The following is a 23,777-nucleotide window of genomic DNA, read 5'->3' as shown; positions in this document are numbered from 1 at the left end:
AAAGTTAGGGACTTTATATAATGCTTGGACAGCTCACAATTTTCATTGAGCGAATATGTTGTAGGGTAGTTTGACGTCTTCACTCAGGGTACGTATGATGGCTACGTCATTACGTTTGTGAATGTAACTCTTTCCGGTTCGAGTAGCAGCCATCTTGTTTCCCCTTGCTAGCTTAATAAAATAAATAATACGCTGAGCCGGACTTCACTTCGAACCCGTAAAAGAAAGTGAGTAAGAAATTTAAATGTATCTGTGTGTAGACCGTAAACAAGAATGGGGCCCGTGTGGGGTGGAATTACAGGCTGTAACTTCGCTTGTTTCCATTTGCTGTTCTTGACCAATAGACGATTGTTTTGAAAGATGAACATAGGCGCCATTTCCCTCCCCGCTCTCTGAGGCGCTTATTGGTGGCCCGCTGAAGGGATCACGGGCAGCCAGGAAACTGATGTTATACGTCCTCCATATTGGCTCTTATATTAAGTGATCGTCAGACGGACTGGCCATTTCCACTTGACCCAGAATGGCGACAGTAGCAGAACGAACTTAGCCCTAAAAACCTTGATTGGTGGAATCTAGTCCGAGGTTTGATTGGTCTGAAGGACAGATCCAAACGTTGTCTTTATTGGTTAGACTGCGCCTTCATAACTCTGGAAAGCTTTGCAAACTTTCATTTGACGGGAGGACTCCTGAAAAGCTGTGGTGATTAAAATCATACTCAGACACTGCGTCTGGTAACCAGTGTTGTACAACAGGCACCAGAGTGCATTAAAATACAGATCCCGTCAGTCATTTTCCCCCCGAGGTTTGCAAAGTGGCTGTGTGTTGCTTTGTTCGCCCTAACTATCTAAAAGCAACCTAAGTAAAGTGCCAAATCGCATGAAGAGCTAACGCGTTAAATAGCAAAGTTGCCTCCTCTTTGTGTTAAAACATTGTCCTCGTAATGAGAAAATGTAAAGTTTCCTCGTCTAGTTCAGTCAGCTGAAGCGGTATTCCGGCTCCTACATCAGTCAAACTTAAATGTAAGAATGTTTTTTGTGGTCCCTTGTTATTTGCCTCTATTATATTTAAATTTTATTGAAGGTAAACGATCTCACCTATTTATACGGTGCTGCATTGAAGATACAATTTACAGTGTTGCAACCTTTCCTGCAGATTTTATTATATCCAAAAGGGGTTTATTTATTATTTTCATAGCTACATTTTCTCTGTACATCTCAAATGTAGTAGATGCAATATATTTAAAATGACTGAATGAAGAGTAGACATATGTCAGTGGACTTAATCTGTGTAACCTCTGGGAAAAGTCAGTCCTCCAGGTGTGCATGTGTTTTTATTTGTATATTTTAGTTTCATGCATGGGCTGCTTGGCCCTGGCCACCCTGAGGGTTAAGTGTGTTTATGAAACCCAGAGGCTGGCCATTGCATGTTTATCTCTAAATAGCGTCAGTGAGAGCAAACATACTCTCCAGCTACGGGCAGCTCAGGTCATGGGAAGGTTTCATTTGTATGGTGACCTTGCCAGGTGTCATTACTGAGGCATTTTGGGTAACCAGCATGCACCTACAGAGAGAGCTGCTGTGGCATGGCAGCCTTGCTGGAGAGATTAATCTTTGTGTAGCTCAACTCATTAACTGGATGGCTGTAGTACCTGCTCTTGTCCCAATGCTCCTCACAAAAATAGAAAAGGGAACATTTAGCTTGCTTTCTCTTGAGTCTTTATCTGGTGCTCTCTCCCTCTCTTCGCTCGTTCTACCCCTCCCACCCTGTCATCCCGTCTCCTCTCTGTCCTCCATCCTTCCGGTTCCCCTCCCCCTCTAGGTTTTTCATTGATGAGACAGGTTATCGCTTTCTTCTTCTCTCAAGCTTGTGTTTCTTCATACAGTGGGGATTTGCAGCAATATGCAATTTAATTGCTCCTTCCATTTTTGGCACAATTGTTAAATTGAGTAAAAAGTATCACCATGACATCCGTTTCTGTCACTTGTCTGAACACTTTTTGTCTGACTGCTATCTACCCTTGTCTGAATAAGGTTGCATATTATATATATGTTGGTGGTTTATCTATTGAACATTAATTGTTCATAATTTTACAACAATAAGTTGTGCTTATGCAGAGCAGTGTCCTCCCTTGCTGTTTGTAAGTGAAGGACACTGTGTCAGAAGTCTGCACCTTTAACTAGAGGTTAGTTAACAAGAAGGGCATTGTATGACATTGCTGACGTATGTTTTTTTGTTGACGCTTTGATTGTGGAAGTTGCTGTGAGCATAGTTTTTTGGGGTCAAGACAATAATGTCCTTGTTGACAGACTTTCACCCACATCCCTGGAGTCTTGTTTACCCACAAATAGAGCGAGAATAAATGCACTCCTTTTTGTTCATCCCTCTTTCTCAGCTACTTACCAGTCACCTGATTTTGTGCGACGCCTCTGCAATTATCTGTTATGCCACAACTAGTTTTTTTAGTATTCGATTGATACCTTAATAAGGATTTCATTGGATTAATGTGGCTGCGGCTAGTTACATAATTTAAGTGTTCCCATGAGTCAGTGTATCCTTAATGTAAGTGTATGATGAGTGTGGACCTTTAGAGAATCTTTAAAAGTCACAGTACAATGAATCTCATCACAATAACTGGGATTATTATAGGCTAGATGTTTGCTGTGTATTCTTTTGACCGAGCAAGGATGAATGAGAAGGCAAGGACAAAGTGTGTGTGTGTTTGTGTGTGTGGATGTGCATGCCTACCTGCGTGCACGTATGAGACAGCGAGTCCCCCTGTATGCTTTTGTACTTTAAATCATGTGGATGCAACATGCGGCATCTATTCTGGCACTTGTTTTAGCCAGTCAGGGCCAGCCCAGCTGCTTGCATCAGCGCCCTGACAGCCTGTCGCTGCAGAGAGGAGGCGGGACAGAGGGAGACATTTAGTTTGACATTGTAAATAAGCAGAGAGCAGTTGTCACAGTCACAGAGCAGCCCGTGGAACCTTTCTCATCCGTCCAGCAGCAGGAGAGACAGAGACCACCTGAGGACAAACAATGCTGAGGCAAGCCACGGCTGAGGCACCCTCGCACACTCCCCCTTAAGAGCTTTTCACAACTTTATTTGCTCTTTTTCTCCCTTTCTCCATGCTACTCTCTCTTCCTCTTTCTTTCCCCTGACCCCTATCCTGCAGCTCAAGGTAACTTAGAGCAGGAAGTTGGCTGTCGGTAAAAGGGGGCAGGTCTGAAAAAAGAGGAGGAGTAGGGGATGTGTCATGGCTGATTGGTATGCGCTGCATCCAATAGCTTATGAGGACCGGGTTTTCTCATTGGCTGCAAGTATCAGTGAGGTGGGAGCCGGCTGGGAGGCGGGGTTTGAGTATCATGTAGCATGCTAGATTGATTACTCCTGAATGTTAAAGGGGAAGGAGGCTGTAGATTTTTGTCTGTGAGTCGGGAGTTGCCGCTGTCCTGTTTGCCTGCTGTTGCCTGCTGCTGTGCTGGCTCTCTATCCCACCCTTTGCCCTCTCCTCTGATATGGGCCAGGGGTCAGCTCAAAGACAAACGCGTATAGGTCACAGGCTAGAGAGACGTGGAGGGGGGAGAGAGTAGAAAAGAAAGAGAAAGAGAGAAGGTCAGTGAGTTGAGGAGACTTGGTCAGAGACCGGGGCTGTGTGTTTGGGCAGCAGGAGGACGTTTGGGGGCTGCTGAAGGAGACGGGGCAATGAGTAAAGAGAGAGTGGAAGAGAGAAAGGGGGAGGGGTAGCAGAAGGGGGGCTTGCTCTTCTTACTATGTCCAAGCTGAGAGTCCTTTTTAGAAGCCGTCCAGTGGAGCCAGAGTGCCTTTTGTCTGTGTTGATACGATCAGAGGACCGGAGGAAGTAAAGGGACTTTGAAAGAGTTTTTCTGTCAACCTCTGTGCCTCTTCTTCCTGCTGCTGTTGCTGCTCTCAAGGGGACTTGGACAGGGCTATCTGTTTCACCTGTTTTTCTCTGATCGGACAGGGCAGACCGCTCACCATGAAGGGCACAGGGGTAAGTCTGTCCACTGATAGCGCAAATATATAGAGAAGTACTAACAAGTTGGTTAGGCTTTAAGTTTCTCAATAAATTGTCAAAATCTGATCACTTTCTGACATCTCTATCTCCATCATTCTCTGCAGTGATGAGACACTGTCTGTCCTTTGCTGCCGTCCTCAATCCCCCCTCCCTCTCCTGTCCTGTAGTACTCGCCTCGGAAGATCGGAGTTGTGTGTGTGTGAGTGTGTGTCCCATCCATGTCCTTCAGTTGTCACTTCAGTATAAAACTGATGTTTTTACAGAATTTTTATCTGAATGTTTTCATGTTGCGTATATGTGAGTTTCATCCTGGAAATCTAAATTTCCAAATATTTTTGGCTTTTACTTGTTTTAGTTTGACTTTGGACCACCACGCATGCAGAGGCACACTTAAACACCTTTTCAGTGCCCTGCCATTGACTTCATGCTTGTGCATCACTGCCAGATTGTGCTTGGATGCACTTTACTGTCTTAGTTGTTTCAGTGTCTCAGGGGCTTTTAGCTGCCTTTGCTCAGGGTGCTTGTCCGGACCCTGCTTTCCAACGGACGTCCTTGTTTACATGCCAGCGCGAGACAGTGACGCAGAACTGAGAAGCAAAGATGACATCCATGTTGAAAGGATATTTGTTGTACATGGAGGACTCTGAGAGAATATCTCTCTGTTGTCACTGTTGGTGTTAGGGGTCCCCAAGGGTGGAGGTGCAGCTGGTCGCTGTGACCTCAGGACCCCCCAGGCCCCCACCCGACAATGCCAGACGCCCAGATGGGACAGGCTGTCAGCCTGTCAGCTTCAGGGGCAGAGGAGGCTAATAGTTTGATCTGATCTCTTCTGATGGAATCTTTGGAGGGCGCCTCCTCTCTCACTCGCCTCTGACTCCTTTTCTCTCCCTTCCCTTGTTCCCTAATTGAAAATTCCCATTGGTTCCTTTGACAAAACAAAGTCCTGTTGGGGAGAGAGTGTGTGAGAGATTGAGAGAGCGAGACTATAAATAACTCTTAAGTTGAAGCCCTTGCTGCCAAATCCCAGGGTTGGCTGCTGTCAGCATGAGATTTGAATATCATTTTTACCTCATATTGTAACATAGGTTACAATGCAGGAAGGAAAATGGACACAAACCACTCAGACATATCCAGGCCTTTCAGCTTATCACTAAGGTGACCACTAACTCTAACTCTGTGCTTTCACTCTTTTGCCCTTGCTCCCCCCCCCCCTCCTTTGTTTTTACATGTGTACACTGTCATTAAAGGCAGTGTGGGCAGCCAGGGGGGAGTCAGCTGTGCTCCAGCGTGTAATATGCAGGTAGCTTTAGCCCTGCCCACTTTGACGCCAGAGACTGGGCCTAGCACTGGATGAAGGTCACAGGAATGTGAGATTGGCTCCTGCAGTCTCTCCGTCAGCACTGAGAAGGAAACATGCAGAGGGAGATGAGAGGACACAGAGGAAGCGAAACTCACAGGGGGATATAGAACATGGCTATCATGTGTACAGTATGTGTTGATTAGATTTAGCTTCTTAGATAGCACACAGCCAGAACCACTGGGGTCACTTAAGTGCTGCAGTGAAAGTTGAAAAACCTGTCCTTTTTTCTGTCCGCCCCCCTCCCCCCCTCCTCTCTTTCATCTCTCCCTCCTCCCTCTCTGGTTTCTCTCTCTCCTCTGTTGAATGACCTTGGGAGATCAGTGACTAGCACTTCCTGGAGTTGGCTTGAAGCAGAACCAAGGGCAAAGTTTGTAGGGCCGTTTGGTTCGGTCTGGCGACACCAAAGGGATGTTGCACTGCAGATCACAGCGAGCCTGAGCATAATTACAATCCTGTCTGTTTTTATTTTTCATCCCAAAACATTTGCGCCAACATCTGTGAAGTGTGTGTGTGTGTGTGTGTCAGTAGTTAATCTGTAATTCCTGGCTGAGAACTTCTTGTTTTTTTGTTTTGCTTGAGTAGATAATTTACCCTGCATGCTGACTCTCTGCCAGTTTGTTTCTGTGTGGTATTTGTCAACGGGTTCATCAAGGTGAACACAAGCATAGATCAGCAGTTGTAAATTCATGGCCATCATTCAAAACAGATACCGTAGATGCTTTTCAGCAATTTGTTACCGGGTCTGTTTTTAATTTCCTTATATTAATGTATAGTGATAAATCAAAAGTGACAAACTAAATATTCAGCATTAGTCATCATTCTAATGATATATCCTGCATTAGGTTAATGTATGTAGTCCAAATAGTGTTGCGTTTTGTTTTTTCTGCTTAGGAGACCGGTTTAAACAGAGCAGACATTAACCTTTAGTGACCTTCCTGCTGAACTGCACACTCCGCATCACAGACAGTTTCACACAGCAGCATGTGGAAAATTGACCTCTTACTAATGTCAGTGCAGCAGAACTCATCCCACAGTCACAGTCTCTTTAAAACAAAAAAAAAAAAAACATCTCTGTAGATTTCATTATTATCACTTAAGTAGTGGTAACCAGTTCATGTGGATGCATGTTTGTACAGCCTGATAACAGTTTGAACTGTTGGACAACACACAGTATCAAACCTGCAAGTTAATATAAGGTAAAAGAAATGACAAAGAAGTCAATTCATTGTTTAATTTCCTCAACCTAATGTGTCTTTATTTAGTCTTATCCCATGTGTTTGCCAGTAATCATATCATGTCATGTGTGAACCAATGTGTTTTGTAGAATCACACACTTGGACAACAATTAATGCTGTTGCGGGTACAACATATTTCAAAGGCATAATGATGGCGGGATCTTCATTACGGCCTGTTTCACAGTTGCAACCCGAAAATCTGCAAATATGTTTTCAATATGCACTGATTTTGGATTATTCTTTAATATCCTTTACACTTAAGTTTGAGTAACTTTTCAAAAATCATAATGATGCATTTTTCATGTGGAAAACATTATATATCAAAATCCAGTATCATCCACCTCCGCCACATATGTAATCTCAGAATTTTTTGTCCTCTAAAGTTGGCAGTATTCTTGAAAATCGTACATCCGTCAGGCTCAAGTTATAACTCACAGAGCTGGGAGATAGAATTTTACACATTAACACTTGTTGCAGAATTCAAGTAAACCTCATTACTGATCAACCACACTGAGCAAAAAGCTCAAAATGTCATGTCATTAAGTTTTATTAAAAAAGAAACATTTCACCTCAACCAATGAGCTATTATTTCTCTAAATTATGCACTGCCTCTATGTCCTTTCCTTGTTCTTTCACTGATCTTAGCAGCAAAGAAAATAGGCAGATGGTTAAGTGATACAATCTGGTTGTTTTTTTCCAGTCTCCTGCCTCTCTGTCTGCACTGCTATCAGATTTATTTGAATAGGAATTGAAGCGTCATGTAAAGTGGTGTGATGTCAGAGTTGGAGCGGAGCACTGATGCCGCTATGAGTGGCCACTTGATGTGACGTGCCAACAAGCGAGTGAGACTGTGAGAGAGGGAGGGAGACAGTGAGGGAGAATGAGAGGAGTGATAGAGGACTGGGCTGGCTGAACAATATTAGCGCTGATTCAGCTGCTGCAAGCGGAGCAGCATTGACTTTCTGAGAGAAGTTCGAAGAGGGGGATCGGGTGAAAGCAAGTAAGACAGAACAGGAGAGAAACACACACCCACAGGTGACAGAAAGATCGAAAGAACTGGAAAATGGACAGGTAGAGAGATGCAGATCCACTGAAGGGTTGCTGTGTTGTCGTCAAAGCACGGACGTAACATTTGTCCTCAAAGACTAATTACATTGAGAGCAGAGTGGCTCTGTCTCGATACTCTGGTGAAGGACAACAACCCACAGGGAAGAGGAGATTAGAGATACACACACAAACACACTGTTCCCTACTATAGCAGGTTCAACACAACAGTACACTGTATTATCCAGAATAACAAGCTCACAGAATACAAAGCACTCACTATATTTGCAGACACTAAACACACCGCAACAATTTATTTTGTAAAGATTTTCAATTTCTAAGCATGCTTCCGATTGTGGACCTGAAATACAGAAGCAAATTGTGCTTATCGCCGCAGATAAAGTAAGCCATCTTGAGACTGGCTCTCTCTGCATCAGCCTCAAGTTGACATTTATTAGCTTTTGGGGAGTTTCACAATTTGGTGCAGTGGATATTCCCACACAGAGTGATTGTTTGACTAGTTTAGACCCAGACCATAGAAGGTGTTGCAGAAGTCAGCAGAAGACATTATGCTCTGCACTGGTGTGTCAGACATGGGCTTTCTCCCACGCAAACTTTCCACTAATGCAAAGCCATGGGAAATATGGTAATATGTTTGTATATTGAAGGTAGAGCATGATAGCAGGCGGATTGTTTCATTTTTTCCCCTCTCTCACGCTTCAGCTGTGCTTGCTTTCTCATCTCATACTAACTTCACTTCTGCAAACACCCCCCCCCCCCCCCCCCCCCCGCCCCCACTGTGGTTAGTGTGTGAGTGGCTGTTTATTTAGATTGAAGGTCACGGGGGCAGAGAGAGGTAGGTTGGGGGTGTATGTGCGATTTTAATAACAGCTGTGATTTAAAAAGAAGAAAAGCAAATTGAAGAGAGTTAAGTAACGTATGTGGGAGAGCAGACAGAAAAAAGTCAGGGTTTTTTTTCAAACTTATTGTTATTTGACTCCTCTTTCCTTCTGTTTTCCTTTGGGAAATAATGTTTTTACTATGGGGATTATTCCGATGGTTGTCCATAATCCCAAACTATTGTCTTTTTATTAGACAACCAGTCTGGGAGAAAACCACACAAGCTTCCAGACAGATGCAAAAGGCTGTCTCGTGCAAGATTATCACAAGATCAAGTACTGAAAGAAATGTTTCTCATGGCTCCTATTTTGTTCACCCTGTTTGCATGGTCATAATTTTGTATGGCACACAGATGCCACAAAAAACCTCCCAGAGGTCATTTCAATCAATCAGAGCAGAGGAGAAAAACTACAATTCCCATCAGCCATACCCGCCCCATGGAATGCTGGGATTGTTCTAGTGACTGCAGGATTTCAATCAACCTTGAAATGCAACTGGACACTGGAGCGTCAAGCAGAGGGAGAGGGAGACACAGTCAAGGTCAATCATTCGCCTGGCATGCCATCGCTACAAGCAGCCTGATTGATTTATATAAAGCTGACCCCCCCACCCCCCCCCCACACACCCCCCCCCCACCCCCCCCCCCCCCACTGCCATTCTGTCTCATTGATTTAGGCTACTCTCTGTCCAAAACTGAATGACAGAACAGGATGCAGGGCTGCTGCTTCTTTATTATTCAGTAACTTCAGCAACTGCCAGAGAGGCAATCTCTGCTGTCAAAAATCAATCAGGTGAAGGGCCAGCTTTCTGAATTAGTGATTTATCCGTGTAAAATATTTACAACTGCTCTTAAGTGGTATGAATAAGGGAGCTGACATGGACCAAAGTCCGAAAAGTCCAAGAGACTACAATGAGTTATGGAGTCAGACTGGTGGAGTGTGAAGCTGTCTTTAGCAAGGCCGGAGTTGGAGCCGTTCATTCTCAATGTGAGAAAAGAAAGGAAGATAAAGAGGAGACCCCCAATCTCTTCTTACACTTGTTTCTTTGTTCTGTCAAGTCTCCCTCTTTCACGCCGCGTCTCCCTCTTTCGGTCCCGTTTGACCCACATTGCTAGTTTGCCCATCAGTCTGACGGCGACCCTGTCCGTCCCTCTTACCTCCCCCTGATAAAAGCCTTTGGCACTTTGTCTTAGCGCTGGATTAATACTAAACTGGACATGGCACTACCCCTCCCTCAGCTACACACACAAACAGACGCCCCCGTCTCTCTTGAGTAGCTCCACACACTCATCCCTTGTTCGCCACCCCCTCCTAACCCTGGTGTCTCTCGTTTTCTTCTCCTTTCTGCCAAATCTTTTCACTGAGGTAAGGGGAAAAAACGAGGGGGAGTGCGATCCAGACACTCCAAGCTCTGCATGCTCAGACAGGCAGGCCAATATTCCCCCAGCAGATTCCTGGCATGCCATAGTAACCTGCTGGATCCTCTTTCAAACTGTCACACCCCTTGTAGAAACTAAATGTCTACAAACGTGTGGAAAAGTTGCTTTATTTAATTTATCAAGTTTTTTCTCCTTAGTCATGTCTGTGTGCGTTCACAGCTTGCAATGCAGCATATGAAAACATTACCACACGAGTCTATTTCGATCTGTGCTTTAAACTTTGTCCTCAGTGTGTGGGGTCACCAACAGTGTTTGATTTGCACATGACATGCTTACTTGTAGAGGAGTTGCTGTCGTGGCTTAAGGTGATAGAGCTATTCCTAATCAAGGAGAGAGTTCCTGGGTAACATCCCACAGGAATGAGAATAGAGAAAGTTGAGGCTCTTTTTTAGATTTTATTGTATCATAATTGCAGGCTATGAGAGGGTGTGTGGTTCTCTCACTCAGGAAGTATTTAGGGAAGCACAGGTCTGGCATGATGGACTGAGTGTTTTCTGTGTGCTGTCTTTGGTGTATTAAATGTAAAATCACATCTTTTGGGCTCCCTAGTAATTAACGTGCATGCTCCTCTCCGTTCTTGTTACAGCCGAGTAGAAGATGTCTGCAGATGCGTTTGGAGCCGGGGGCAGCGATGCCCAGCAAACTCTTCAGTCCTTCTGGCCTCGTGTCATGGAGGAGATCAGGAACCTCACTGTGGTACGCTACCATTTAAACCGTCATACACCCATTCCATACCAGAGAAAATAACACTAAGATGTAATGGTTTATACTAAACAAGACCACACACAATATCGGGTTCATAAGACCAGATGAGAGAGAGAGAGAGAGAGAGAGAGAGAGAGAGAGAGAGAGAGAGGAGAGAGAGAGAGAGAGAGAGAGAGAGAGAGAGAGAGAGAGAGAGAGAGAGAGAGAGAGAGAGAGAGAGAGAGAGAGAGAGAGAGAGAGAGAGAGAGAGAGAGAGAGAGAGAGATGAGAGAGAGAGAGAGAGAGAGAGAGAGAGAGAGAGGAGAGAGAGAGAGAGAGAGAGAGAGAGAGAGAGAGAGAGAGAGAGAGAGAGAGAGAGAGAGAGAGAGAGAGAGAGAGAGAGAGAGAGAGAGAGAGAGAGAGAGAGAGAGAGAGAAGGAGAGAGAGAGAAGAGAAGAGAGAGAGAGAGAGAGAGAGAGAAGAGAGAGAGAGAGAGAGAGAGAGAGAGAGAGAGAGACCCAGGCTACCCACTTGGAGGACTAAAGCCTCTGTACATGGCTTGTGCACACTAACCACTACGCTACTGGCACCCCTAGAAGACCCTATTAACACTATTTTTAAAACATCTTTGTTCTATTTCACTGGTTGACCACTCATCCCTTATTTCTAGAAGGATTTTCGCGTGCAGGAGTTACCTCTAGCCCGAATCAAAAAGATCATGAAGCTGGATGAGGATGTCAAGGTAAGAAGGGGGGGGGCATGGTCTAGGTTGATTTTTACTTCCATACTTTGACACATGATTTAATATATATTAATGGTATAATGCATGGCATATCATTTACTTTAGTTTTCTGTTAACTATCAAGGTCTTGTTTTTTTTTTTTACATGTTTTGTTTTAGTCCCATTATAAATGAAAAGCCTGTTCATTTATAATGGGATAATATGATCAGCTTTTTTACTGTCAGAACTACAGGTGGGGGGGGGGAAAAATCAAGATTGTTATCTTCTGAGATTTTGAATAGATTCATAACTTCCAAATATGGATTATTTGGGGGGCTAATCAGTCACTCCCTGCTAAGTGCTAAGGCTAGCTCTTTAACTTAGTAGAATGCCAAATGGAGCAAGACTTCCAGCCAGTCTCACAGATGACTGGAGTAGATCCTGAAGTATGTACTAATTCAAAAATAGACTTTGAATCATGAATCCAGATTAGTTTAGATTTGAAAATAGATTCTGAATCGAATCCTGACTCGAAATTGAAACGTAGGACACCCAAAGATTCCCAGCCCTCATCAGAACTGTCTGATAATTAAAAGAAATATATGAGTAGAGTGTAGAACCAAACAGTAAAGGGTCATCAGTGAAATTGCAAAACTTTTTATACCACTTTATTACGTCATTATGTCGGTTTAGGATAAAAAAAAAAAAAGAAGGAGATTCAGGCATAATTAACTTGTAAGATGTATTTCACATATTACACACGTTTTCTTCCATCACTACAGGTGTAACCCAGTGTGTGTGTGTGTGGCTTCAATGTGTCGTGTCAAGAGCGCTATGCCCTTAGTTAAGCAGGAGCTTAAAGTGGTAAAGAGATCAGCAAATCGCTAACATATTTGTAGACAAGACCCTTCTGTCACCTTTGACGCAGCTTTCACTTCTCTGTCTGTGCGAGTGGTGGGATGTTCTTACAGTATGTCATGCACCTTCAGCCTTTACATACCTTTATATATTTACATATTCTCTAAAAGTTGCATGGCTTTGTCTGAAAGTGGAATGCATTATGATGTGAACATTAATATGCCTTTAGAAGCCTTGAGAACAGAGGGTTTCCTACTGAAGAGACGTAGTTGAGGACAAACACTGTTGACAATAAACTCTAAAAAGGTTGACATGTTTAGGTGTTTCAGTGAATAATAATGACTTCCCTCTGCCAAGTAATATAGTTCTTCCTGAGTGGTGTTCTTCCATTCTCATGTTTTGCTTTTTAAACAAATGAATGGAGGCATCGCTTATTTTACAGCAACCTGTGGATGTAACACAGTTCTTTGGTGCTCAGGTTCTGAGTGATTCATGTTGTATCTGTTATGTGATTGATGTTTGATAGTCTGTGGGTGTTTTTTTTTTTTTAACTATTTGTAACTCCATCTCTTCCCTTCAGATGATCAGTGCAGAGGCTCCAGTCCTGTTTGCTAAGGCAGCTCAGATCTTCATCACAGAGCTCACCCTCAGAGCGTGGATCCACACCGAGGACAACAAGAGGCGCACGCTACAGGTCAGAAACTCTGACTTAGATGGGGTTTTTTGTCATCTGTCTTTCACTCCTTCATGTCCACCTTGTACAACCCGTGTTTTCATTGGTCAAAGCAGGCTTCACTTGAGGAAATCCATCGACCCACTAATTTCCTCTTCCGGAATCTAGTGATGCATTAATTGAATCACTGGTGATAAATATTAATATTTCTCTTCTCAGCGGGGCTAAGGACATGAATGAAGTTAATGTGAACAGAAGTTCATTGGCCATTAAAGAAGATGACAGTGAATTAAATAAAGAAAAAGACAATATTCTGCAGGTAATCAAATATCATGCTGTATGTCGCCTTCTTGCTTTGTCGCTTAAAAAAGTGAATCTGTAAACAAGAAGAGTCGTCATATCAGCATCCCCCCCGAGGACTATCCGTCTGAGTGGAGTTCTTAATTTCACCATTGACTTTAAAATAAAAGCCAGTTTGGGGCATTTGACCCACTTTTCCCTCTGGTGCCATTTTGCCCGCTCTGCTGTCCCAAACTTAAATAAAAACGGACTCTAAAAGATGTGAGAGGTAAAAAGAAGAAGAGAATGAGAGAAAACGTTGACCAGTTGGGGAGAAATCAGACAAAGCTTGTCTCACCTGAACATCAAGAAGGGGAAAACTTTGGAGCAGAACATAAAAGCCCTTAAGTCCACTTTATCCATTCACATACCTTTGAGAGATTAGCAGTCCATGGATATGTGTGTGTGTGCCAACGCAGGTAGAAACAGCAACTGGGAGAAACATTTTTTTTATAACTCCCATCACAGCTAGTCTTAAATTGAAAACCTACTTTGGAAATGTGTGCTCTTTGCTGTTATTTCGACATCCTTTTTGTTTTGAAGCATAAACCCCTTCTTTCTACACCTTCTGCTTTCAGTGGAAACTTGATTTACTCTGCATGTTTACATGTTAATAACCTTTTACACCCTGGATGACGCGTTAGGTACGTGTGAGCTTGTGAATATGTGATTTCCTTTTGCTTAAGTGAGTTAAAGCAGAGCATGAGTCCTATTGTGAAGAGGGCACGCCAGCTGGAATCACCATAGCAACGCTCATCAATAGAACAAGTGTAGATGTGACCTGGTGTTGTCAGATATTAATCAAGCTCCTATAAATAGCCTCTAGTGCAGGGAGGGACACAATGGGGGGGTCCTGACAGCCAATATCCTGTGGAAAATTCCACAGAGGCAGTTCACTGCTGTGGATATAGGAAGGGGTGAAGCAACAGAGCCTGCGTTCATGAAGGGAGGAAAGTAGGGCTGCGCAATGAATTGTAATGATATTATCACTATATGACATTTTGCAATTAACCAATCACAAGTCTGAATTTATTGCATTAAAATTAGATCAAGTATCTTGTTTAATCTAAAGCTTTCTCCCTCAGCATGAATACATTTGAAATCTTATTCAACGCGTGCGTATAATGGGAATGTTTTCACACCATTTTGATGATTACAAATGAAGCTTAAGCTAGCTACGTGGAACCTCAGTATCATTTTGGCATATAATAAATAAAAAAAACAGCTTTTTGTCTTTGTTTTGAATTCAGAATAAAACATTGCAAACAGGTTTTGTGTAAAGCATGAAGAATAAGTAGGTAGACATAAAACTCTGAGTCATAGCTAACATGCACTATTTCATTTTTGTTCATCACACTTCATATTGTGATCGCAATGCAGAAAAAGTATGCAATAACAATTTTATTGTATGTATTTTGCGTATGCGGAAGGCCTAGATGAAAGCATCATTCCTATCCATTTCCACCCAGTATGCTGATTAGCGATGCAACAATACAGTCAGCCCACAGACCTCAGTGTTTTCCTCACGGTTTTTGGTTTCGGTTCTGAGAACCTGAGCAGAGTGTTTTTTTTTTTTTTTTTTTGGTAGCCTCTTCCATTCCTAGGAGTTTTAGGTGTATATTCTCAGTGAAAAGAAGACGGCACTTCAGTAGGGTGCCCTGTAGATATGCTGTACAAATAGAAAGACATTTCAGTATTTTATTTTGTATTTTTTTGCGAATGTTCAAACAGAATAGGTCATGAAGCGTTTATATTTATTATGTATTGTCTCTTTGTTGTAAACGCTGCGTCGTCTTTTCTCCATTCACTCTCACCTTGTCTTCATTATGCAGCGATCAGCTGGTGGCTGCATGCGAGTCCGACAATAATCAGTGGCTTCATGGTACTAACATTACAGCCTGCTGTAGTCTGCTCTGCTGCTGTAAACTTCCAATCCTCTCTAAGTGTTTCCATTTGAGTAGGTGACACGTGTAAAACAAAGTTTGCAGTCGGTCATTTGTGTGTTTACTGTTTTCTCTTCCTCATTATACTCAACACTGAAACCGAAACGCACCCTCACCACTGTGTTTCCTCATACTGCTGCCTCTCCTCACTGCTTACTATGTAAAAGTAATGTTTGAAATCTGACACCAGTGTTTTCAGCCTTCCCCAACTTTAACGCGTAATGATTTGATATTAACTCCCAGCTCATGGATTGGACTCACAGGCTACACAAACAGTGCCAATGCAGGGCAGCTTGTTGTAGCAAAACCCAAAAGACCGCAATTCACAAGCGCGTACTGAACCATGGATGTCATACTGAACAGTTACATTTTAAATTGAGAAACTATTTTCTTGATTTTTTTGTTATTAAAATATCAGAAAATTGTGTAACATGTAAATCAGTTTCCATGAACCAGAGGTGACACATCGAAGTTGCTTATCATTTTCTACCACCTGTTCAATGCCCCAAACCAAGAAATGCTCACACACAGGAAGCTGGAACAATCTAATTGTCAACACTATTTGCCTGAAAAGTAGTTTTAACAATTTAATATCATATTGAAGTAGTTGCAGAATAACTTTCTGTTGACTTTTGGTTTCCACTCTAAACTTACCCTCTCTTCCTGTGAGATCAGTTATCAAAGCAAAAACCTGTTTCAGTCCTACCAGGAACTTTATTTCTGTTCCACGGTAGCCCTCTCGTGGGGCTATTTGGGGAATGTTGACCTTAGACCAGGAGGCATGGTTATATATAGAGTGCTGTATATATTGCTTTAGCATAATTGAAGTCCGACCTCCTCACTCTGTCACTTCGTCTCTTGTCTCAGAGGAACGACATTGCCATGGCAATAACAAAATTCGACCAGTTTGACTTCCTGATCGACATCGTGCCCCGGGATGACCTGAAGCCTCCAAAACGACAGGTAGGACAGAAAAACATGCAGGATTATATTAATACCTACACATGGAACTTTCTTACACAGTAAAGTCAGTAAAAGAAAAAAGTGCTGATAAGTCCCGCCTTCATCTCCGGTGCTTTCCGCCTTTGGCAAACTGGAGGTGCTGTAAACATCCTTGACTGGAAGCTGGGGTTTGTGCAGAGGGCTTTCAGTCGGATGTTTGCAGCATCTTATTGCCTCTGACAGCCAACTGTCAATTCAGTTTGTATCACTAGTAGCTAAAAAGCAAATGTCTCTTCTACCAGGGACTGATTTAATAATATTTTAACAAATGAAGTTGAATTTAAGTTCATGCGGGAGATTGACGTGCTGTATAATTATAGGCTACCAGCTGGAGGTATGAGATATTTAAATGTGTTGTCAAGAAAACTGTCTCCAGGCATGTAAACATCCTACACTCTCAGCTGTGTTGTCATGGAGCTGGGAGAGGGGTGTTTACGCTTCTGGTGACGGAGAAACGTCACCGAGATGAAGCCCTGCTCGTTAGCACAGCAGGAGGACACAGCTCAGTGTACTATGGTGTTCATTTTATTTCTCATTACAGTCAAACGTGGGTTCAAAGCTCCCATATTGACGAGCATTTAACCTGCTGAACTGAGTAAACAGAATCCCCACAAACCCTTTGACACTGCAACTGTGAAGTCTGACCAAAAAGAGGCACAAAGACGGCGCATGTATGGATAAATCAATAACTATTACATCCATAGCTTCCACGTGACGTCACACACTTCTGCAACTGCCCACCTGGCAGGCAAGAAAGACTTCAAGTTACCAGGCCACATATGCATTTTAACCAGTTTTATCTTTTGTTGTTTTATATAAAAAAACAGTTGTTATTCAGTTGGATGCCTAACCAAAGAGGGGACAAGGTCAGGTTGTGCGACTACAGAAAAACCCTGAGAGGAGGAGATTTGTGGATAAATGCTGTTAGACACTCCGCTGTCACTTGAGGGAACAAAAGAACGGACTTCTCCTAATCCTGCCAGAAAATATTGTGTTAACTTGAGCAAAATATTCCTGCCTTTTAAAACTAACATCAGCGTGACTGAAAGTGACAGCTGACAGTGATCCTGATACTATCATTGGTAATGCTAACTAGCTAGTGTTAGCTAATAAGCACCTAGGCTTTGATGAAGAATCATTTCTTGCCCTTCACTTCCAAATCAGTAGTAATATTGAACCAGTTGAGCCACTTTTCTAGGCTTTGACATGTATCCTGCAGCAGTGTAATGGGAAGGACTCGCCACCTCATAGATACTGTATGTAAACATCTGGCAATGACTTTGATGTTTTAACCATTTAAAATAGTGTCTTATGTGCTGTTTTGCAGGTTATCTTAATGTCCGTTTTTCTGTGGTTGTCAGGTGATGATAACGTGTCCTTTTGAAGAGATGGAACATTAAAAAGCTCGTGCTGCAGCTCCACAGTGTGTTCAATTGTGCCTGCTGCTTTCCTAAGTCCTTTTTGCCCTCCAAGCTTCTGCGTCAGTCATGTGACTGAAAGCTATGAATATCTCACTGGAGTCAGAAGGAAACATCAGAATGTTCAGTGTAGCTTTCCTCTAGACCAGCAGTCAATGGTACTGACCAGTATGTTCGCCTGTAATGGATCTTATGTCAAGATAGCATTACTCCTCCCTGGCCACATCCCATCAGTTATTTAACAGTACTGACCTCCTCTACCGTTACATCTGCAAAAAAATAATCCATGGACATCCAAGAGAATGATGGGTCTTTTTCAACATGTGTGTGTTTGTGCATGGTTTTCAGGAGGAGATGCGTCAGTCGGTAGCTCCAGCCGAGCCCGTGCAGTACTACTTCACTTTGGCCCAGCAGCCTGGAGCTGTGCAGGTGCAGGGGACACAGTCTGCCCAGCAGGCTGGAGCACAAGCAGCCACGACCATTCAGCCAGGGCAGATTATCATCGCACAGCCCCAACAAGGACAGGTACCACGGACGCATTGTTTGAAAATGACCAACACTAAGAATTAAAGAGGCAACCACAAAAGCTAACCGTAGATGGATGTGACAATTTAAAACAAAGTAGAAGTTTGACCTGGGTAAGTAGGAGTGATATAAACTAGAGTTGAACAACAAAACAAACTATAAGTGGGTTAACATCCATTTCTTAATTGAAACATATTTTAATTGATGGTTTTATTCCCTCTCCCAAGAAGAGCATTTTCACTCCCGACAGACCTAGGGATCATGCTGTCAAAGTCCTTTTACCGAGGCCATCAAACCTGGCTGTATTTTTTTTGTTAGTCCTAGCTCACATTTGGTGAGCAGGAATAACCAAACTTCAGAACATTCCCAGTGCACACAACTACACATCCTTTATGTATCCCCTCTCTCTCAGAGGAAACCCTTCGCCAAAGGAAATCTGATAGTTACTTTTATGAATTGTAATGGGTTTTTTTTCTTCAAAAAACAATACAAGAAAGAAAACTAGTGCTATAAATGTGTGTTTTTAAAAAAAAATATGATAGGCTCCATAACCTGTGCACATTTTAGCAGAGTAAATAACAAAAAATAGTAGTTTTCCTCACTCTCTTATCAAACGCTTTTCATGTATTTTTGTAAATGTTTCTTTTTCTTTGCTGTTGCTGCGTGACTCAGAGAAATGAGAAACAACTAAGATTCAGTCGCTGTTTTTAATGGAAGCAGGTCCCTACAACACACCATACACACTCTGTACACTCTGTTTCTGTACAAAAAGGAAACACACACGCAGTAGTCAGAGCTCTAGAGTGCGTTTCCCCTCTGGATCTCGGTGTTTTTAACCACCAAATGTGTATATTTAGAAAACATTCTATTGTCTCTCTTTCTAATCTCCTCTCTCGCTGCCAGCTTGGTCTTTGCATGGCACGTAGCTGTGGGTCCTGCGCTGCTGTGCTGCTTCATGCTGCCTCATGCTGCTTCAGCACACTGCCTTTAGCTGAGCTGTCATACTCGTTTAGGCCTAACTTTATTCAGTAGCAGCATATACTGCTGCAGTCCTCATTGAAAGGGGAGAGGTCACAGTTTGACACCCCACCTTACATTGACTCATTGTAGGATATTTAAACTTAGCACTCTACAGATGGGGATTGTAATTATCCCCATCTCGTTTTGTATTGAATGTGAATGGTATCTGTTTTGTTGTCTTACAGCTTAGTCACACGTATCCCTCTTTTTTGTATTTATTTACTCATGAGGAGTAACAGTTTGCTGCTGTAAGATGCAGCTGCTTAGCATGCATCTACCCATCAGACACATGCTGTTTTTTGGTAGAACAGAGAGGTGATGGACACAAATCTGATCATTCAGTGTTATCCCAATTCTGTCTTTAATAAGAACTTATGAAACACAGTTGACGTAAATTAAGGTGCTTTGAATGCAACTGTGCTTTACATACACTGTATGTCCAAACTCCACTGTGATTATTTCCTTGTCCTGTTTCTCGCCTCAGCTTTTTCATCACTCATAAACACGCCATTAAATGTTATTTGCTGCTTTTATTTCTTTGTTTGCTGGCTCTGATATTGAAGCCTTCACACGCTTATGTTCAAGTTAAGTTGTTGCAATCGCTGCTTTCTTTCTCACCGTGTCTTTCTCTCATTTTTCTCATCCTGTTCTGTTGGGCCATCAGATGCTGCAAGGTGCCACCATGCAACAGTTTCAGCAAGTGCAGGTGCAATCACAAGGCACACCCATCACGGTAAACATGCATGAACACGTGCATTTACATGTTCGCAAACTGCACACAGAGGCCTGTAGGTGACTGCGGTTCACACACTGTGTCCTGCTCTGATGGCTGAGGTCTGTAGGGGTGACTGCAGTGTGAGATCAGGTGGCTTTCCCCCAGATAGTATGACAGACAGATGAGAAAGAGAGGTCACAAAATCTGCTGTGTCATCTCCTGCTCGACATCATTCCTTCCTGCCTGACAATTATTTGAACGATTTTTAAAATACTGCTTTAAATCTTATTCTGTGATGGTTGTTGATTTCACTGAGCTTTGCCCAGTGTCAATCATAAACCCCATGCCTGTGTGCCAACTTTTGTTTATCAACTAATGTGCCACTTCTTCTTTCCCTGCTCTTCTGTCTCTCTCTTTGTGCTTTCTTTTTCCCTTTTTATTTGCTCTCCATCAGAGTGCACCTGTCATGCAGGTGAGTGAGGGTCAACAGGTACAGATTGTCCAAGCTGCGCAGGGTCAAGCTCAAACAGCTCAAGCCCAAGGCCAGACCATGCAGGTCATGCAGCAAATCATCACCAACACAGGAGAGATCCAGCAAATCCCGGTAAGGGGAAAAAAAAGCGAGCTGGAAATAAAATAGTGATAGGAATTATAAGAGGATAATTGGTTAGGCAGAAATCAAGATGCGGCTGACTAGGTCCGGGAGGGGAACGATGGGAATAAATGGGTGGTATCTGGTTGGAAAAGATTAAAAGAGTTATGTAGCCTGTTTAATAAAGTTAACAAATCACTGGAGAGAAGTGAATGATTATTTTTGTCCAGAGAAGGAAAATGGTTGTGACCTCTGCATTTGAAGGACCTTTTTTCCCCAAAAACTAAGCTTTGTCTCCCCCTTGTGGTGGTTTAATATAGGTGCAGCTTAACACCGGCCAACTACAATACATTCGTCTAGCTCAGCCTGTGTCTGGGGCCCAAGTGGTCCAAGGACAGATTCAGACTCTTGCCAACACCCAGCAGGTAAAGACAATGACAATAAAAATAACATTCGTAAAAATGAACTGTCTGATATCTAGGAATGTATGGTACTTGGATGTGAATTTAATTAGAACTTGTTTTGGTTTTCAGATAACTCAGGCAGAAGTACAGCAAGGACAGCAGCAGTTCAACCAGTTTACTGACGGACAGGTAAGACATGCAAAAACCATATCTAGTGTGTTTAATCTGCCACCACAGTGTCAATTTTAAATCATGTTTTTTCACAGTAAACATACAAGCATGACACTTTTACAACAGTCTTTATATGAATTTAAAAAACAGTTAAATAAGAAGACAAGAGAAAATAATAGTAATCTACTTTTTTAAAAAGTACATTGCACTCTTATTATCAAATGAAAAAAAATAGCAAAAAAAACAAAGCAGAAGAAACCCCCAAACCCGATGGAGTACCTGTGTTTTGTTTAGATTCTCAGAACTTTATTTCATGCATGACAATCATTGGGAAGAATAATATATTGGTGCGTATTTGGATGCAAAATTAATTGAGATCAAGATCCAATTAAAATCAAATATCCGCCATAGCATTTAATTAGAGACAAGACATAAAATGAAGTCATTCATCAATCTTTTTCAACATTGTGGCTCTTTCCCTTTCATTTCAGAAGATCTTCTCAGATGTACAGTATGATGTTAATTCATCAGACAATGTCTTTGTAAGGGAGATAATAACATTATGAGCAAATATTTTTTATTGAACTATTGCAATGTACTGAATGCAAACCAGGAAAGATGGTATACATGTTTATGTGTTAAACAGACTGTTTGTTTAGAAATTGAAGGGACCTAAAGAAAAATGTCAATATAAAAAAAATGCAATGCGTCTCTGATGAGAATTAGAGAAAAATGTGGTTACGTCCTTTTCCCAGCAGATGGAAGATTTATATATAGACACAATGTGCAGAAGGACATTTCCACAAATTAAGACTTTTCAAACATTCAGGTATGATGTTATCTCGTTGGAATCCAGATCCTCAGAGATCTTCATTCTTGTTTCTGTGTCTCCTTCTTCTGTTTTACAGCAGTTGTATCAGATTCAGCAGGTGACAATGCCAGCAGGACAGGAGCTGACCCAACCAATGTTCATTCAGTCCACTAACCAGGCGGGTGAAACACAGGTCACGCAGGTCACCACTGAATGAGTCCGGCCAGGAAGCTTTTCTCCACATACACAGCGCCCCTACAAGCCCATGATGCCACCGTTTGATAACCCTAAATTGAAGCCCCTCTCAGATGGAGGGCGGACCTGGAATCTTAAAACTCTTCTTTTGGTCATACATTTAGTACACTGGACAAAAAGCCAAAGGGACACTAAATTGACTTTTTCATATTTATGTTTAGTTACATCCATGTTCAGACACTTTTTTATACTTTTGTCCCCTACCGCCACCTGCCGCCTGTCTCCCTCCTCCTATTTCATGTCTCCACTTCAATATTTTTCTAAAAAACACGAGTGTGTGCTTTATTCCCGGCTCCTTTTTCCTTTCAATATGGAATAAATTTGGAAAAGTGTCTGTCTCCGTGTACATGAGCTGCACCTGTCACATCTAGGGTTTAAGATGGGATCCGTCACCTGCTGCTTTTCTTCTTGGGGGCGGGGGGACAAGAATCATACTTTCTTAATTGTTTTTTGTGTTTTTGATTGATGAAATGAAGCCATATACCTCAGATTTCACTTTTTTAAAGCAAGTCAATCTAAGGGATTTCCATAAGAGGTTGTGAGGTTCAATGATAATGTTTCATGTACTTTCTCTTTTGTCTTGTTTTCCACGTTAAGATGAAGCAAACTGAAAAGATTAAATCAGTGAGGATGCGTATGCATGTGCTTATTCTGAGTGTCCACACTGTTGCAGTGTTTTTTTTCTTTCCATATTTCTTCGCCCCTCCCCATTTTAAGAGCAGAGAATCCTTCTCTGCCTCTATGCAGCTTCCACCACCCCCCTCTTTCCCGGTGGTTTAAGTCTCATGCACAAACACATGACTTAAAAAAAAAAAAAAAAACTTTTTATAGAAGTCTCAGTTGACCAATAGTGTTTTACTTCCAGTCCTGAATTGATGTTTTGGCCTAACATCTTCCCCCTTTTTTTGTACAGTAATGATTATTTTCAATGTTCTTATTATTGTTGTTTCTGCATGTAGTTCAAACTGCCAGCATGACATGCATTAGATAGGTACAATTTTATTTTTGACGTTTTTGTAAACAAACTTTGTTTGTGAGAAAAAATAAAAACTTGTCCAAAAGTTTTTCTTGTATTATTTTCTGAGTTTGTGTCATCAAGAACTTAACGTTGTTTTCACTGTCATATTTTAGGTGAATTAAGCAGCTTAGCAGTGTGTGGACTGTAGACAGGGAGGCAGGAGCAAAGGAAACAGCACAGCAAGTGATGAGACACCCAACCAGTCAGCCTGCTATCTCATCACCAGAGCCACACAGAACCAGCGACATGAAGGTATTAGGTCAAAGTGATATCACATGACAAAAATGTCTGTCATGGGCCAGGCTCATTGTAATCATTGAAACATCAAACACAACAAATATTAGGGTCTGGTATCACTGTGGCCTGTGCTGTTTTCTCAGATGGCCACAAGAGGGCAGCACTCATCCAACACACTGATGCACTCTAATTGGGAATCTGATTTATTACCTAACACAAATTAACAGTTTTGAACCATTGTTTAAGCAGCATAGAATATCTTTCCGATATCCACCCACAGTGGATCTGCATCAGACAATACCAACCCCCCCCAATTTTGTTTTTATTGGATACGAGGGGCAAGCAGTTAACAATAGAGTCACAAGTTAGCTTGTT

The 23,777-nt window shown here is 42.2% G+C and overlaps 1 protein-coding gene across 13 annotated transcripts; it reads left to right on the top strand.

The window, feature by feature from the left end:
- The first annotated feature begins 83 nt into the window (after positions 1-83).
- nfyc (nuclear transcription factor Y, gamma) lies at positions 84-23,211 on the top strand. Of its 13 annotated transcripts, none has more exons than XM_065947825.1 (12): positions 84-227; positions 10,603-10,712; positions 11,374-11,442; positions 12,860-12,973; positions 16,102-16,197; positions 18,003-18,179; positions 19,864-19,932; positions 20,369-20,518; positions 20,827-20,931; positions 21,040-21,099; positions 21,573-21,623; positions 21,990-23,211. In XM_065947825.1, the coding sequence occupies exons 2-12, from the start codon at positions 10,614-10,616 to the stop codon at positions 22,107-22,109; spliced, it is 1,110 nt and encodes a 369-aa protein (XP_065803897.1). In that variant the 5' UTR covers positions 84-227; positions 10,603-10,613; the 3' UTR covers positions 22,110-23,211. The 13 variants fall into 13 exon arrangements, with proteins under 13 accessions (XP_065803897.1, XP_065803901.1, XP_065803894.1 ...); XM_065947829.1 differs by having other exon boundaries at positions 11,371-11,442; positions 21,576-21,623; XM_065947822.1 differs by having other exon boundaries at positions 11,371-11,442.
- The last annotated feature ends 566 nt before the right edge of the window (positions 23,212-23,777 follow it).

The sequence above is a fragment of the Labrus bergylta genome, chromosome 19 (assembly GCF_963930695.1).
Source record: "Labrus bergylta chromosome 19, fLabBer1.1, whole genome shotgun sequence".
In the NCBI taxonomy this organism is placed as follows: domain Eukaryota; kingdom Metazoa; phylum Chordata; class Actinopteri; order Labriformes; family Labridae; genus Labrus; species Labrus bergylta.
Note: the sequence above shows the minus strand (reverse complement) of the source record. Positions and strands in the feature narration are given on the sequence as shown.

Coding starts and splice junctions, on each gene's coding strand:
- nfyc (XM_065947822.1), top strand. CDS start 10,614: ATGTCTGCAGATGCGTTTGGAGCCGGGGGCAGCGATGCCCAGCAAACT. Junction 11,443..12,859: donor AGCTGGATGAGGATGTCAAG/GTAAGAAGGGGG, acceptor TCTTCCCTTCAG/ATGATCAGTGCAGAGGCTCC. Junction 20,932..21,039: donor CTCTTGCCAACACCCAGCAG/GTAAAGACAATG, acceptor TTTGGTTTTCAG/ATAACTCAGGCAGAAGTACA.